A 17,823-nucleotide genomic window follows, 5' to 3' on the forward strand; every position below is an offset into this window, starting at 1 on the left:
TGATATGTATATTATATCCATCCTATTTCATATATATGATGTTTTGACTGTATAAAATATTTATACTTATAAATAATCTTTTCTTTTCTTGCTACATGCTGCTGCTGCTAAGTCGCTTCAGTCGTGTCCGACTCTGTGAGACCCCTTAGACGGCAGCCCACCAGGCCCCGGCGTCCCTGGGATTCTCCAGGCAAGAACACGAGTGGGTTGCCACTTCCTCCTCCAATGCATGAAAGTAAAAAGTGAAAGTGAAGTCGCTCATTCGTGTCCGACTCTTAGCGACCCCATGGACTGCAGCCTACCAGGCTCCTCTGTCCATGGGATTTTCCAGGCAAGAGTACTGGAGTGGGGTGCCATTGCCTTCTCCCAACATGAAGAATAATTAAGGTAATTGGGAGATAAAAGGAACTGCCTAATTTGGAAATAAAGATTTAACTGTGGAGTTTAGGTCTCTTCAGAGTCACTCATTGACTTGTGAAAAGCTCTTTGGAACTTCTGAATCTATTTCTCAGGTGTAGGGTGTTCAGAATCTGAAAGTAGGAATGAGGTCAATCATGAGACCATGTGGCTGTAGGAAAATCCAAGCAATGTGAAAAGCTTTGGCTTTTCAGATGTTGAAGGCTTTCCTTAGAGCATTGTTAAAACATAAGAGATGGAAAGGGAGAGAGAGATTCAGAAAAGATCACACAGAATTTCCAAGGTAAACTCTGCGACAGTAAAGTTAGATTTCTGTGCCATCTGAGTGTAAATGAGCTACTCAGAAAATGCAAAAACGTACGCTGAGTACTCATGGCAATTGACGGCAATTATTCTAAGAAGGCCATGTCTGGAGCGCGCTTTGTGCCTGCAGAGCTTCCACCTGGTCGGTGCGCAGGGCGCTCGAAGACGGCTGGGCCGCCGCTCCCCACACTGACTTTTCGGCCGCGGACCTCCCCGCTGGCGCAAACACGGAGCTCGGCCCGGGGGCTCCCGGTCCAGCGCCGACTGAGCTGTCTCCCCAGCACCGCGCGCCGCTGGACCGCTTCCCGCCTCCGCCCCTCCCGCTGCCGCCCACGCCCCAGCCACGGGGGGCAGGAGGAGGCGGCGGCCGGCCCTCCCCGTGCCCTTTTAAAAGCCTCCCAAGCGAGGCCCGGCAGGGGGATCCCGGCGGAGGAGGGAGCAGCACGTTGAGTTCCGCAGCGGTGCGCGGAGCCAAGCGCCCCGGGCTGCGCCTCCCGCTGGTGGGGCCCGGCACTTCGGGCTCCCGGACGCTCTCGCTGCCGCCGCGGGCCTCCCCGCCCCGGCCATGCGCCCCGGGTAGCGCGCCTGGGGCGCGGCGCCCACCCGGCGGCTCCCGCCGCCCGCCCCCGCCGCCGGCATGCTGCGCCCGCTGCTGCTCGCCGCGCTCTGCCTGGCCGGCGGGCTGGGGACCGCCCGCGGCTGCCAGCTGCCCTCCGAGTGGAGACCCCTGAGCGAGGGCTGCCGAGCCGAGCTGGCCGAGATCATCGTGTACGCCAAGGTGCTGGCGCTGCACGAGGAGGTGCACGGCCTGTACAACTACCTGCCCTGGCAGTATGAGGCCAGCGACGCGGGGCTCTTCTACTCCGCTGAGATCGAGATGCTGTGCGACCAGGCGTGGGGCAGCATGCTCGAGGTGCCAGCGGGTTCCAGGCTCAACCTCACCGGCCTGGGCTACTTCTCCTGTCACTCCCACACCGTGGTCCAGGATTACTCCTATTTCTTCTTCCTCAGGTGAGCCTGCCACCTCCCGCCCATACCATCCTTTCCGCCACTTGGCACGGCCAGCAGAGGTACCTTTATCCCCAGCAGGCTCAGGAACTCCTCCAGAATCCCGTCCAGGCGATGTTAAGTGATGCCCTGGTCTCCTTCCCATTTTCTGCTCTTTGGTGCTCCTCGTGTCTACAGAGATCTTGGGAGCCTCTGGCTAAGACTGTTGAAAAAACAGGGATGGCTCCCGTGCTTGACCAGGGAAGAGTGTTTCAGGCCAAAGCTCAAGGTGGTTTCCAGCAACAAACAGCCTATTCCCGATAGCGGAGGTTTATGCGGGGGGTGATGGGGGAAGAAGGCCCTGGTCACAGAGCTCTGAGGAGTATGAAGGGCAATCGGACAGGCGCCCTCTCTGGGTGAGTTCCATGCAGGTTGGTCTGTGGTGCAGATGAGATGCCTGTGGGTAAGAGTTCAGGTGACGGCGTCTCCTGGAGTTTGAAATAAGAAAGTGGAACCCTAATTGAGGTGGAATCCTTATAGAGGAGGAAAGCTATTTTTTAAAGTGGATGCTGTGGGAGTCGTTTGGGATGGACAGTGGTCAAAACCAATCCAAACACCTTTGGAATCAGACAATTGTTGGAATTCTGGCTGTGTTCTTCCTGTCATTTTGAGCAAGTTACTGACCTTGTCAAGAACCTCAAGAGCCTCACCTTCATAATGTGCCAAACGAGGTTGGTTGAGATTAGAGCCTAGTACCTGCTGCAGAACACCTGGTGCAGGTCAGATGAGGCGCGTGTAGTTGCTCAGCTCTGCACACCTGCTTAAACGCCAAGACGGGACCGCGTGGAATGCAGCCCAGCTGTCCTCGTGTTCCACTCGGATTAGCTCGTATCAGCTGCCAGCAGATCTCAATGCCAGGCTCTTCCAAATAGCCAAAGTTGACAGAGGAAGGGCCTGGGGGTGGGGGCATTAAGGGATTGGGAAGGTGCTCACAGAGCTTTGAAGAACAGAGAGGTGAATTAGACCAGGCCTTGTCTGTTGGGAGACTCCTGGAATCTTGTGAAGTTCCATGAAAGTTTGTCGTGTGGTCACGACGAAATGCATGTAGATAAGGGTTCAGGTTATGGGTTCAACTGAAGTTTGCAATACAAAACAGCAGGTGGAACCCTAATACATTGGTTCTCTCCAGTTGGAGGAGGAGGCTGAAACAGAGGAACTGGGAGGAACCTCAAAATGGAATCTAACGGATAGTGATTGGACAATAAGTCCCATCTTCCCAGTATGTGGCAGAGCATTAAGGATATTTGGAATAGCCATGACCTTGGTCTGCAGACTAACTTTTAGCTCTTGAGATTTCACATCACTGAGAAAGAAGACAGAAGGTTCCACAGAGGGGCGTCCGTAAGCTTGCAGTAACACATGTTTTCCATATTAAAGCCAGAATATCTAAGTTTAGAATACATGGCGTGCTTTGTGTTGGCTTGGGTGGTTTAGCCAGATTAAGTTGAATTAAAAAAAAAATACTGGAGAAATACAGTTTCTAAATAAAGCTGGCAAGGAGTGAGATAGTACCTTCTTGATATGGAGAAACTTAGATTTTTACATGTCTTTATAGGGAAACCAGCTCTAAAACTATTCAACAATAAAACTTTATTTTCCAAAGTAAAAAGAGCCAGAGTACTTAAGGAGACATTATTTTCTTTTCCGATTTTATAATGAAATACAGTTTTGTCCACTGGCTCTCTGGTGGTCAGCCAGCTCTTTCCTCTTTTTCTCTGACATATTTATAAAACGTTAGGGCAGAGATACAGAGTCAAATGGTGGTCTGACAAGATTTCTATTTCAGAGGGCTGTATTGCCCTGATGTGTGTTAACAACCACAAACAAATCATTCCTCTGTTATTCTGGGCCCCTCGGAGAGGAGAACAGATTCTGGTCAGTGTCACGGGAGAGAGTGGCAGTGGAGACTCCCTGGTGAGCCCCCAAATGCCTACTTTGGGCTGGAGTGCCACTTCCATCTCTCCTTTTCCTTCTCTTGACTTCTCTGTCTTGCCAACAGGTACTTTACGCAGGGTTCTGTTAAAATGTTAAGTTTTATACGGTGCTTACTCTGTGTCAAATACTTTACTTACTTTTAAAAAAATGCACTCCTCATCATTAAACAAATAAGGATGCTGTTGTCATCCTCGTTTTATAGATTGTGCTTTAAGCTTAGAGAATTTAAGAAATTCGCTGTGTGTCAAACAGGAGATAAGTAGCAGTGGTAGGACTTGAATCTTGGGTCATTGCAATTAGCTTTCCTTTGCCCAGGAAACAAGGAGCACTCCACTAGGAGAAGGAAGGCAGCTTGGGAGATACACAAATGTTCACCCGCACCCGTCCCCCGACTCACATGTTTTGAAAAAGGATAGACACGTGCAGTGTGAGGTAGAGAAACAACAGAGAGAGTGACTCCTCTAAGGCGAGCCATGTAAATGTGTAATTGGAAGCTGCATGTAAATCAGTGAAGTTAGAATATACCCTCACACTGCACAAAAATATCTCACAGTGGTTTAAAGACTTAAACATAAGACATGATGCCATAAAACTCCTAGAAGAGAGCATGGGCAAAATGTTCTCTGACATAAATTGGACCTTTGTTTTCCTAGGTCAGTCTCCCAAGGTAATAGAAATAAAACCACATATAAACAAAGGGGACCTGATCAAACTTATAAGCTTCTGCACAGCAAAGAAAACCATAAAAAAAAAAAAAGACAACCTAAAGAATGGGAGAAAGTATTTGCAAATGATGCAATAGACCAGGGCTTAATTTCAAATATACAGACCATACAACTCAACAACAAAAAAAACCCAATCAAAAAATGGGCAGAAAACCTTAATAGACATTTCTCCAAAGAAGACATGCAGATGGCCAGTAGACACATGAAAATATACTCAGCATCACTAATTCTTAGAGAAATGCAAATCAAAGCTACCGCCAGGTACCATCTCCTATCAGACAGAATGGCTATCATCAAAAAAGAACAAATAGCAAATGTTGGAGAGAGTGTGGAGAAAAGGGAACCCTCCTACACTGTTGGTGGGAATGTAAGTTGGGGTAGCCACTATGGAAAACAGTATGGGGGATCCTCAGAAAGTTCATAGGACCACCATATGATCCAGCAGTCCCCCTCGTGGGCATATCCCCGGACAAAGCTGTAATTCAGGAACATACATGCACCCCCATGTTCATAGCAGTATTCCCAACAGCCAAGATACGGAAACAGCCTAGATGTCCCTTGATAGTTGAATGATTAAAGAAAATGTGGTATGTATATATGAATATTACTCAGCCAGAACAAGAAAGAAAGAATGCCATTTGCAGCAACATGGATGGAACTAGAGATAATTCTACTAAGCGGAGTAAGTCACAAAGAGAAGAATAAATACCATATTATATCACTTATATGTGGAATCTAAAATATGGCACGAATGAACCTATTTACAAAACAGAAACAGACTCATGGATACAGAGAATAAACGTGTGGTTGCCAAGGGGAATGGAGGGAGGGAGACGGACGGACTGGGTGTTTGGGGTTAGCAGATGCAAACTGTTATATTTGGAATAAACAGCAAGGTCCTACCTTAGCACAGGGAACCATATCCAATCTCCTGGGATAAACCATAATGGAAAAGATATAAAAAATGTATATATATGTATAACTGAGTCACTTTACAGCAGAAATTAGCACAACATTGTAATTAAACTCTACTTTAAAAAAAGATGTTGTATAACTGGCAACTCTGTCACAGTCTTCTGTTGATTCTCAATTCGACATGGCACACCCCATGGGTGTCCAGCCTACAGCTCTTGCCTCCTTTTTTTCCATTAGGATGGATGAGAACTATAACCTCTTGCCTCATGGAGTCAATTTCCAAGATGCCATCTTTCCAGACACTCAAGAGAACAGAAGGATGTTTTCTAGCCTTTTCCAGTTTTCAAACTGTTCACAAGGGCAGCAGCTGGCGACTTTCTCCAGTGACTGGGAGGTCCAAGAAGACACTAGGGTAAGAATTGGCTATACTCTGTGCTACAGCAAAATAATAAGAGAGCTATGACTCATACGAATGTTGAGAGCAAGGGGGTCAAGAGGCCTCTTCCAAAGTCCAGATCAAGAGGTATTTTTCACCCTCTCCACAGCCCTCCCAGAAGCTGACAAGCACTGCTCACAAACTCTGGAGTCCTCAGGCTGTACTGTGTGGCATGAGGTTCCTCACAAAGTGAGGGGACAAGTTGGGCTGAAGGTTGGCATGCTGTGCCTCAGTTTCCTCTTCTGTAAATTGGAAGCAATAGTAACATCTGTATCTTAGGGCGGATGCGACATGATTTAACTATGTAGGGAATGTCAATAGGTAAAGCCTTTAGTGAGGTGTTTGAGAGTAAGCACTCAATACACTGAGCTGTTATGACTACTTCTGTTGTTGATTTCAAATACTTATGTATGTTTTTACTTGGCCCTGCTGGGTCCTAGTTGTGGCATGTGGGATCTTCAGTCTTTCTGCAGCATGCAGGATCTTCAGTTGCAGCATGCAAACCTTTAGTGGCAGGATCTAGTTCCCATGGAACAGAAGGATCCGGATCACTCTGGGCATGAAGATAGAAAAGGCACCTTTCAGTCTGAGGCAGATGCCTGAGTTGTGGGGATATTTCGAGGACTGTCGCTTTCTTCGAGCAGTAGCATGCAACTGAGCCAGGGGAGCAGGGAGGCCGTGGCCCATCTCTCCCAGTCTCCCACCAAGATGTTTATAGGACCACGTGACAGACCGCAGGAGACAGTTCTGATGTGGGTTAATGAACCAACGTGCATGTATTAGGTGGTTTCCTTCTTTCCCGCATCTGTGGTGGCCTTGGTGGGGGCGCTGTCTTTCTCTTGTCTTGTGGGTTGCCCTAGGGGAGTGACCTTGTTCTTCCAAACCTCCTGCCCAGGGCTCCATGGCACCTGGAGGCTTTCTTCATGTTCTTTGCACAGAAACTGTTCTCATCGTGGGCAAATGCATCCGACTGCAGAAAAGTGTTGATTCTTCCTTTCCATACGTTATCCAGGGTTCCTTCCTTAGGCCTGCCCTACTGACGGTTCTCAACTCCCTGACCCCTCTTCAAGATTTGCCAAAATCTTCTGAGTGCTTGTCATATATTTCACTCCCCACATGGATCTAAACACCTTTCTTTCCCCTGCCCCACTCTTCTTTTTTTCCTACCCGGCTCTTAATCTGTGCCAGCGCCCACTCCACATTGAACTGGAACCACCAAGTATAAGCCTGAGTATCCCCAGCCTGGGTCAGACCGTAGCATGTTCAAATTAAATCTTTTTAGTCTTGGTCCTGTGGTTCTCCATTTTGTGGGATTTTTGCTTCATGTACTAAATCCTTGGTAATAGTACACTGATGTCAAGAGATCAGATGTTGATCCAAAAATATCTCGCAGCTGAGCCCCAAACTCTTTAGATATATAACTGATTAGCCCTGTGGTCACACAATGAAGCTATTAACATTTTACTGCAATTAGATTCTCCATCATTCAAAAAAAATAGAACAATGAGACTGTGGAGAATTGTTTTAATGTGAAGGCAGTCCTGTTTTGGGTGGTCAGATGTTGATCTTGGGGAGAATTCCTCTTCCATTTCATCATCCTGGTCTCTTAGATAACAGAGGGTGGGTATGTGTGTTTGCGCTGAGTCAGAAGCTTTTGGGGAAAGAGAATTAATTGTTCCAGGTTGCTGAGCTGCTGCAGAGCCAAATTGAGGTGTTGATGGACTTTGTATGTGTCACGTCTTGGCTCCTTCTTCTGCCCACTTTGAAAGGTACCACATCAGAGCTGAGTTAAATTAGCTAGTTCATTTGAGAATTTAGGTTTAAAATAAAACTACGGTGCTAGCATTTATATTTTATGATATTCCATGAGATATTTTTACTTTCTCTGCAGTGATTAAAATATTTGTGAATTGAAGGTGTCAGAATTAGACGAAGAGTTATGGACAGTTACTTGCTTCTTTCTTGAAAAAAAAACTAAAACTAAAAATTATCTGCCTTAAAAAAAAACAAACAACTTATGTTCAGTTGCGCTGGATGTTTGTTGCCGTGAGGGCTTTTCTCTAGTCATGGCAAGCGAAGGCTACTCTTTGTTGCAGCGCACAGGCTTCTTATTGCAGTATCTTCCCTCATCGCAGAGCACAGGCTCTGAGCACATGGGTCTCAGTAGTTGTGGGTTGTGGGCTCACTAGTTTTGGCACGCGGGCCTAATTGATCTGCAACTTGTGGGATCTTCCTGGACCAGGGATTGAACCAATGTCCCTGCTCTGGCAGATGGATTCCTATCCACTGTGCCACCAGCAAAGTCCTCTCTGCTTTTTCTGTGTGAAGGTGAGTATCCTGCTTTCTCTCCTATGCAGGGTAAATAAATCATGTTACGACACAAACAGTCTGTTTTTCCTAAGGTGATGGGTCTTCCATTTTAGACAGGGTCAGAGGAGCTTGTTTGGGTCACCTTTTAATTCCAGTTAGACTCTTGCTAATGGGAACATGTGAATCCTTCATTTGTTCTGAGACCATTATGAATGGCCCTGGACGGTGCACATTACACAGTTTCCCTATATCACATGCCGTGTCTTAGATGACGATGAATTCAGGGGGCACACTGATGCATTCTCATCATTTCCACTCTTGCTGCTGCTCTTCTCTAAGTCCCCAGTCAGCTCGAACAGTGTGCTTAGATCGTGGTCGTGAAGGGTGCATCTTCTCATTCTCATTCTCTTGGAGCATCACATGAATCTGGGACTCTAGGGTCAGTCTGGAGGTTAAGAAATGGAACCAAAGGAAAATCTGATGTAGGGAAACTTTTTGTGATACATACCCAGGACAACCTGCAACTCGGTCCTCAGCAGCCAAATCCTCCCATTCTCTAATCCCATCCTTAGACATCCCACCGCTCCCCCCTCCCCCCACCCCCCCACCCCTTGCTTCCGTCAGTGGAAACAAGCTTGCTTTCAAAAGTTGCCAGGGAATCAGCAGCACTCTTAAGTGTTCAGCATCTCTCTGGTTCAGTATCATGGTGTTAATGGGGCCTCCGGGGATGTCTTTGGCAAGTTAGAGCATCCATCCCATTTTCTGGCAGGGTTCTCTCCACGCCAGCCAAGAACATTTTCCTTTCCTTTTTTCTTCCCTGCTGGGTGAGTGTAGCAATCAAAACAAAAGTTGGCTGTTTTCCTCTCTCAGCAAGTCCTGTCCCCCGGGACCGCAACCCAGACTGACCCACACATACATCAATCCGACCTAGAGTGTCATGGGACTGACATAAAATCTGTGGAAGACCTCCTGTCATCTTTCTTTTTTCCCTTTTTAGAGTTGGGAAGGATGGTGAGGGAGGTACCATCCTCATCAGGCAATCCGGATTGGCTGTGCCATTTTCAGAGGCGTGACCTCAGACAGAACCCTTAATTTTCCACAACTTCAGTTTTCTCCTTCCCTGATAGCTCAGTTGGTAAAAAATCTGCCTGCAATGCAGGAGACCCCAGTTCGATTCCTGGGTCAGGAAGATCTGCTGGAGAAGGGATAGGCTACCCACTCCAGTATTCTTGGGCTTCCCTTGTGGCTCAACTAGTAAAGAATCCCCCTGCAGTGCAGGAGACCTGGGTTTCATCCTTGGGTTGGCAAATCCCCTGGAGAAGGGAAAGGCTATCCTCTCCAATATCCTGGCCTGGAGAATTCCATGAACTGTATAGTCCATGGGGTTGCAAAGAGTCGGACATGACTGAGTGACTTTCACTTTCAAAACATATAAACTGTCTCAGGTTGTCTTAAGGACCCCATTAGATCATAGGTTTGAAAGCACTTTGTCAGTTGTAAAGAGTGATGGAGGGGTTTATGACTATAAATGGATATTTAGAAAGTATGGCTTTAAATCTTAAAGATCATGCAGCTTTTTAAAAGCTTCCGGTGTCTTCCCAGGGCAGTGGCAGTGGGAGCAGGGCTGACAGGGTGGGTGGTGGAGAGGGGAACAGATGACGGGGAAGCTCTCGTGTGTTGTAATTCATTCAACAGACTTTACTGGGTTCTGGTCACAGAGCACTTAAAAATTCATGTACTGAGTTATAAACCATGTTCACGTGGATTCCCAAATCTGAAAGTATAAAATGGTAGTCAGTAGAGTTATTTCTCCCACCTCGGACACCCATCCACCCAGTTCCCACCTACCCTCCAAACGAATAACCACTGTTAATAGTTTCTTGTAAGCTTCCAATGAGTATTCTCCCCCAACAAACACTTCAGTCAAGATTCACTGTCTTCTTTAAGGGCATGGCAGCCCACTCCTATATTCCTGCCTGGAGAATCCCATGGACAGAGGAGCCTGACGGGCTTCAGTCCCTGGGGTCACAAAGAGTCGGACACGACTGTGTGACTAACACACACTTTTGGTACCAGTGGCACTGCGATGCGCACACGTGGTTGTGGGACGTGTAAGTAGACATGTAAGTTGCTGTATCTAGACATGTACGTTGGTTTAAACAGCTGTGTCGTATTCCATTGTATTAATGCCTTACTGTGTATTTAATCAAGTCCCCTGTTGATAGGTAGTAACACTGTTTCCAGTCCATGGATATTACATGGAGTGTGGACATGTATGACATTATATCAATACACACCTCATTTTGTGGAATTGTTGAGTCCAGTCTTTAGCAAGTGGCTGTTGAGTGACTGCCATGAGGCAGCTGCTGTGTTAGATACCAGAGTTTCAATGTTGAGAAAAATACAAAGTCCCTGACCTCATGAAGTTTATAGTCCTAGCGCTGGTGGTGAATACAATCAAAAGACCACATTAATGACTTTAGAATTTAAAATGGAAATAAATGCTTCAAGGGAAAGAAAGGAAATAATCAGGAAGTCTGACCTAGACGTAGGGATAAAGAAAGCTTTTGCTGCTGAATTATACTGGAGCTAAAATCTGATGGAAGAGGAGATACTCTAGTTAATGTGGGAGTATTGGGATAATGAGAGAAATCCAGAGAGGTGAAGAATCTGTGCAAAGGCCATGTGGTAGCAGGATCCATGGTGCCTTTGAGAAAATCAAAGAAATCCCCAGTAGCTGGAGGAAAGGGAGTGAGTGAGAAGGATGTGGCAAGAGCTCTAAGTGGGGCCAGACCGTGTGGGGATTGATAGTTTCTGGTGAGGACTGGGCTTTGTTCTAACAGTAATGGGACACCTCTGATGTTTTGAAAGCAACAGGTGATGGGAGCAAATGCATATTTAAAAAAAAAAAAACCGAAGTGGGAAATATATTGGAGGGGATCCAGATGATATGGTAAGAAGAGGCAGTGGTTGTTTGAAAGCAGCCAGATAGATGTTGGGCTCGGGTGAAGGTGGAGGGGATGGAGCGATGTAGGCAAACTTGAGAGAGATTTAGGATCTAAAATCAGTAGATGTCATGGCGGTTTGGGTTTGGCTGGTAAACTATGTGGGAGGGACAAAGATGACTCCTGTGTTCCTGGCTGACTGCATACCAGGATAAATGGAATAGGACAGGTTTGGAGAGGAATTCCTGAGTCCAGTGCTGGACATGTTGAGTTGAGGTGCCCTTGAGCTGTCCGCGTGAGAGCTTGAGTAGGTGGCTGGATCTGTGTTTGGAGGTTTGAGAAGAGCTCTGAGTGGAGGATATGCCTTTGGGACTAAGTGATATCCAGGTGTCAGCTGAACCTGGATATGGATGAGATTTCCAAGGGAGAGGACTTAGAGAGAGTTGAAGCCCGCAGGTAGGTCTGAGCCTTGTGAAATGCTAACACTGGTGAGAGGGCAGAGGCGCCCGAGAAAAATCCAGGAGCGTGAACAGCACAGAATGTGTGCAGAAGGATGAGTGATTGACAACCAAGAGCTCTTGAGAAGTCAGGTAGGAGGAGGGCTAAAATAAGCACCTTACTCCACTGGCAGAGAGAACAGTTCGGGAGAGGGAGAGAGCAGAATCTAGGCTGTGGCGTGGAGGAGGGAGGGCAGCTCCTTCGGGGTGTTCAGTTGTGGGCTGAACACCATTGAGGCTTTAGGTGAAGGGGCGAAAGAGTTGAGGGAGGGGTTTTGTTTTGTTTTAATGGCAGCCATCCTGGTCAAAGCCTCTTGGTCCCTGTTTTCCTACTCATGAGATGCTGTCTTCCCAAACAGACTAGACCACTTGAGGGCAGGAGTATCTATTCTATTCCTTGTTGTACATGTGGTGCATTTTTGTGGTGTCTCATACATTTGTTGAATGAATTCTCTCACGAATTCTCTCTCATTCAGAGAGCTCTGAGACCTTAGAAAGCAGGGGCCTCTCTTTCTTCCTCTATTTCTGTTCTCTAAATGAATATTTAATTCCACACAATAAAATTCACTTTTTCATATACAGTTATGTTTGACAGATACATATGGTTGAACAACTGCAACTCCAACCACAATATAGAAAGCTTCCGTCACTGCTGAAACCCTGCCCTGGGCTGCCACTGTGTGGTCAGACCCCTCCCCAACCTCAAATCCTGGGGACTTCTAAAGGGTTCTCCAGCTAGTTTTGCATTTTCCAGAATGTCATGTGAATAGAATCATTATGTTGCTTTTCTTTTTAAAATTTGTCTTCTTTTATATAGCAGAATGCGCTTGAGATTTGTCTGTGGTATATGTCTATAGTTCACTTTTAATGGCTAAAGCATTTTTTAAAATTAGAGATGATACTTTCATCTTTGTATGAAAGTGAAAGTGAAGTCGCTCAGTCGTGTCCGACTCTTTGCGACCCCATGGACTGTAGCCTATCAGGCTTCTCCGTCCATGGGGTTTTCCAGGCAAGAGTACTGAGTGGGGTGCCATTTCCTTCTCCAGAGGATCTTCCTGACCCAGAAATTGAACCCAGGTCTCCCGCATTGCAGGCAGACGCTTTATCGTCTGAGCCACCAGGGAAGTCATAATCTTTGTATAGTTGGCCCAATTTTTAGAAGTATTTACACTTCAGTTAGACTTCTCAGAAACAGTGTGAGGCACGTTAACATTGGAAGTGTCAGCATGTCTATTTTACAGATGAGGAAACTGAGATTTAGGGCAATTAAGTAGGTTGCACAAGATCATCCAGCTAGTAAGTGGTGAAGAGACTGAAATGCAGGCTTTCTCATTTTGTCTTTGCATTAGCCTTGTATGAGGTTTCCAGTTGTTCTTCATTCTCATTTGTACTCGGAATTGTCAGTTTAAAAACAAAATGGATATTCTAATAAGTGTGTGGTGCTATCTCAGTGTGGGTTTTAAGAAAAATTCTACATATAAGTGCGACCAAATAGTATTTGTCTTTCCTTGACTTGTATCACTGATCGTGATGTTCTCAAGGTTCATCTGTGTTATCACAAAGGGCAGAATTTCCTTCTTTCCTGTGGCTGAGTAATATTCCTTTGTATGTATTAATACATATGCCACATTTTTCTTCATTTGTTGATGGATACAGGTTGTTTCCATGAATTGGCTATTGTGATGAATGATTCAGTGAATATGGTACTGATTTCTTAGACGTACTGATGTCATTTGCTTGTATACTCAGAAGAGGGTTTTCTGGATGGTAGTTCTATTTTTAATATTTTGAGGACCTTGCATTTGGACTGTTGCCCATAATGACTGCACCAGTTGTCATTCCCATCAACGATGTACAAATGTTCTCTTTTCTCCATATCCTTGCTAACACGTTATCTTTCATTTTTTGGATCATAGCCATAGTAACAGGCTTCCCTGGTGGCTCAGACGGTAAAGAATCTGCCTGTAATGTAGGATACCCAGGTTCAATCCCTGGGTTGGAAAGATCCCCTGGAGCAGGAAACGGCTACCCACTCCATTATTCTTGCCTGGAGAATTCCATGGAGAGAGAGGAGCCTGGTGGGCTACAGTCCATGGGGTCACAAAGAGTCAGACATGACTGAGTGAGTGACACACTCACACAGCCAGAGTAACAGGCATGAGGTGATATCCCAGTATGGCTTTGGTTTGCATTTCCTTGATTAGCTAGTCATTTGTATGTCTGTTCAGAACCTTCACCTATTTTTAAACAATCAGATGGTTTTACTATTTATTTGTAAGATTTCCCTGTATGTTTTGGACCAGATAGATGGTTTTTAAATTAAAAGGGCAATAGGTCGCCCTTTTATTTTATTGTTTCCTTTGCTGCACAGGAGCTTTTTATTTTGGTGTAATCCAATTTATCAGTTTTTGCTTCTGTTGCCTGTGCTTTTGGCGTCCTATGTAGAAAATAATTGCTCATACCAGCGTCAAGAAGCAATTTCTTTTTCTGTTTTCTAGTTTCAGGTCTTACCTGTAAGTCTTTACACTGAGTTAGTTTGTGTATATAGTGTGAAAGTATTAGTCACTTAGTCATGTCCCACTCTTTGTGAACCCTGTGGACTGTAGCCCTCCAGGATTCTCTGTCCATAGGGATTCTCCAGGCAAGAATAATGAAATGGGTAGCCATTCCCTTCTCCAGGGGATCTTCCCAACCCAGGGATCAAACCTGGGTCCCCTGCATTACAGCAGATTCTTTACCATCTGAGCCAACAGGGAAGCCGCGTATAGAGTCAAATAAGGGTCAACTTTCATTTATCTTCATGTGAATCCAGTTTTACCAGCGTAATTTGTTAAAGAAACGAATCTTCCCCATTTTATGTTCTTGGCATTTTACTGTAGATTATTTGACTGTAACTGTGTGGATTTATTTCTGGGCTCTCTATTCTGTTCCCCTGGTCTTTGTTTTTAGGTTTGTACCATACTGTTTTAATTACTATACCTTTTAATATAACTTGAAATCAAGAACAGTGATGCCTCCAGCTTTGTTCTTTTTTTAAGATTGCTTTGGTTAATACGACCCAGAAATCCCACTGCTGGTCATACACCGAGGAAACCAGAATTGAGAGACACATGTACCCCAGTGTTCTTCACAGCACTGTTTACAATAGCTAGGACATGGAAGCAACCTAGATGTCCATCGGCAGATGAATGGATAAGAAAGCTGTGGTACATGTACACAATGGAATATTACTCAGCTGTTAAGAAGAACATACTTGAATCAGTTCTAATGAGGTGGATGAAACTGAAGCCTATTATACAGAGTGAAGTAAGCCAGAAGGAAAAACACCAATACAGTATGTTAACACATATATATGGAATTTAGAAAGATGGTAACAATGACCCTATATGCAAGACAGCAAAAGAGACACAGATATAAAGAACAGACTTTTGGAGTCTGTGGGAAACGGGCAAGGGTGGGATGATTTGAGAGAACAGCATTGAAACATGTATATTACCATATGTGAAATAGATCACCAGTCCATGTTCAATGCGTGAAACAGGGCACTCAAAGCTGGTGCACTGGGACAACCCAGAGGGATGGGATGGGGAGGGAGGAGGGAGGCACATGTACACCCATGGCCGATTCATGTCAGTGTGTGGCGAAAACCACTACAGTATTGCAAAGTAATTAGCTTCCAATTAAAACAAATAAATTAATTTTTTAAAAAAAGGAAAAAGAAAGGAGGGGGAAGGACAACCTAGTTAAGCACCTGACACTTTCGCATCCTGGTTGCATGACCTGCTAGTTCTGTTTCCTTGCACAAGCACTGAACTCTCTGGGCCTCTTTATCACTAAATGAAGTTAATACACGTGGGTGGTAAAAAAAAAAAAAAAAGGTTGCTTTGGCTATTCAGAATCTTTGCAGTTCCACACAAATTTTTGAATTGTTTTTTCCATTTCTGTGGAAAATGCCACTGAAATTTTAATAGCCATTGTTTTGAATCTCTAGATCACTGTGGGTAATATGGGCATTTTTAGCAATATTAGTTCTTCCAGTCCATAAATATGGGACCTCTCCCCATTGATTTTTGTCTTTCTCATCAATCTTATAAAGTTTTCAGGGCATAGATCGTTTACTTCCTTGGTTAAATTTGTTCCTAGGTATTTTGTTCTCTTAGGTGACATCATCGATAGGATTGCTTACTCATTTCCTTTTCGGATTGTTGTTGGTGTAAACAAATACAACTGCTTTTTTTTTTTTTTGTCATGTAGATTCGTATCCTAAAGTTTTACTGGATCATGTATTCTAAATTTGTGGCATGTGTGTAGAGTCTTCAGGGTTTTCTACATATAGAATCATGACATCTGCAAACAGATAGTTTTCCTTCCTTTGTTCCAATTTAAATGCCTTTTATGTCTTTTTTTTTTTTTTTTTTTGCCAGTACTTCCAGTATTATGTTTAGTAGAATTGGCATGAATAGGAAAGCCTTCAGTTTTCCCCACTGATTATGATGTTAGCCATGGGCTTTTCATAAATGGCCTTTATTGTGTTGAGGAAATTTCTTTTATATTTATTTTATTCAGTTTTTATCATGAATGGGTGTTGAATTTTGTCAAGTGTTTTTTTTTCTGCATATTGAGATGATCATGTGGTTCAAATATTGTATTTTGTGAATGTGCTATATATTACATTGATTTGTGTATGTTAAACCAACATTCCTTCCCAGGGGAAGTTGGGAACACCACTGGTCATGGTGTTTAATCTTTTTGATACATATTTGAATCCAGTGTGCTAGTGTTATTGAGGAGTTTTACACCTATGTTTATCAGAGGTATTGGTCTGTAGTTTTCTATTCTTGCAGTGTCTTTGTCCAACTATGATATCTGGTGAGGCTGCTGTCATTAAATGAGTTTGGATGTATTTCCTCTAATTTTACTTTTTGGAAGAGTTTAAGAAGCACTGGTGTTAATTCTTATTTGAATATTAGTAGAATTCAACTTTGAATCCATTTAGTCCTAGGCTTTTCACTTTGGGGAGTTTTTAAAATTACTATTTGAATCTCTTTATTTGTTACTGGTGTGTTGAGTTTTTCTGTTTTTTGTTTCAGTCTTAACACATTGTATGTTTCTCAAAATTTATCTATTCTAAGTTTTCCAATTTGTAATTGTTCATCAATAGTCCCTTATGATTTTGCTTCTTTACTTTTTAGGTACCTGTTATAATGTCACTTTCATTTCTGTTTTTATTTCAGTTTTCTCTTTTTCCTTCTTAGTTTAGGTAAGGTTTTTTAAAATTTTTTATGGATTTAAATTGAAGGCTAATTACTTGGCAGTATTGTAGTGGTTTTTGCCATACATTGACATGAATCAGCCATGGGTGTAAATATGAGGCTTTATTGATTTTGTTTATTTCTTTCAAAAAATCAACTTACAATTCTTTTCTGTTATTTTCTAGTCTGTATTTGATTTATTTCTTCTCTGATCTTTATTAATTTCCTTCCTTCTGCTAACTTTGGGTTTAGTTCTTTTGTAGTTCATTGAGGTATAAAGTTAGGTTGTTTATTAGAGATCTCTTATAATACGGGCATTTATCACTATAAACTTTTCTCTTAGTTCTGCTTTTACTATATCCCTTAAGTTTTGGTATGTTGTGTTTTCATTTTCATTTGTTTCAAGATTTTAAAAATTCCCTTTTGACATCCTCTTTGATCCAAATGGTGTACCCTCTAGGAGAGAAGGAGTTTTATTTCTCCTTTTCAAGTCTGTATGAATTTGTTTCTTTATTGCACTGGCTAGGGCTTCCTGTATGAGGTTGCGTAGATGGATAAGCGTGGACGACCTGTCTTAAGCATGATATCGTTAGTTTTTGTGCCAGCGCCTGTTAGCAGGTTAAAGAAATTTTCTTCTATTTCTGATTTGGTGAGAATTTTAATCTTAAATTGAAGTTAAATTTCATGAAAAACTCTTTCAGCATCTGAGATCATCATGACATCTTTCTTCTTCAGTTTGTAATTAAGTACATGACATTGAATGTCAAATGCTGAACCATGCTTATATTCTCAAGATAAATCCTATTTTCAGGTATTAATGGACTTTATTTGCTAATATTTTGTTGAGAAATTTTTTACACTTATGTTCATGAGAGATATTTGTTTGTAGTTTTCTTTTAATTAAAAAAAGGGCACGAGGATAATATTAGGCTTCCAAAATGGGTTGGAAAGTGTTCTTTCCTATTCTACGGATGAGACTGTGTAGAATTGGTGGTGTTTGTTTCCCATTAAATGTTGGTGGATTAGTCTTCTGTGGACAAA

General features: G+C 43.7%; 1 protein-coding gene across 1 annotated transcript in view; it reads left to right on the plus strand.

The window, feature by feature from the left end:
• The first annotated feature begins 1,144 nt into the window (after positions 1 to 1,144).
• CCDC3 (coiled-coil domain containing 3) overlaps positions 1,145 to 17,823 on the plus strand; it is a 91,046-nt gene continuing 74,367 nt past the window's right edge. Inside the window, exons 1-2 of the mRNA NM_001172375.1 lie at positions 1,145 to 1,731; positions 5,580 to 5,754. Of these exons, the coding sequence (NP_001165846.1) occupies positions 1,358 to 1,731; positions 5,580 to 5,754 (549 nt within the window). The 5' untranslated portion in view covers positions 1,145 to 1,357. The remainder of the gene's footprint in view (positions 1,732 to 5,579; positions 5,755 to 17,823) is intronic.

The sequence above is a fragment of the Bos taurus genome, chromosome 13 (assembly GCF_002263795.3).
Source record: "Bos taurus isolate L1 Dominette 01449 registration number 42190680 breed Hereford chromosome 13, ARS-UCD2.0, whole genome shotgun sequence".
Classification (NCBI taxonomy): domain Eukaryota; kingdom Metazoa; phylum Chordata; class Mammalia; order Artiodactyla; family Bovidae; genus Bos; species Bos taurus.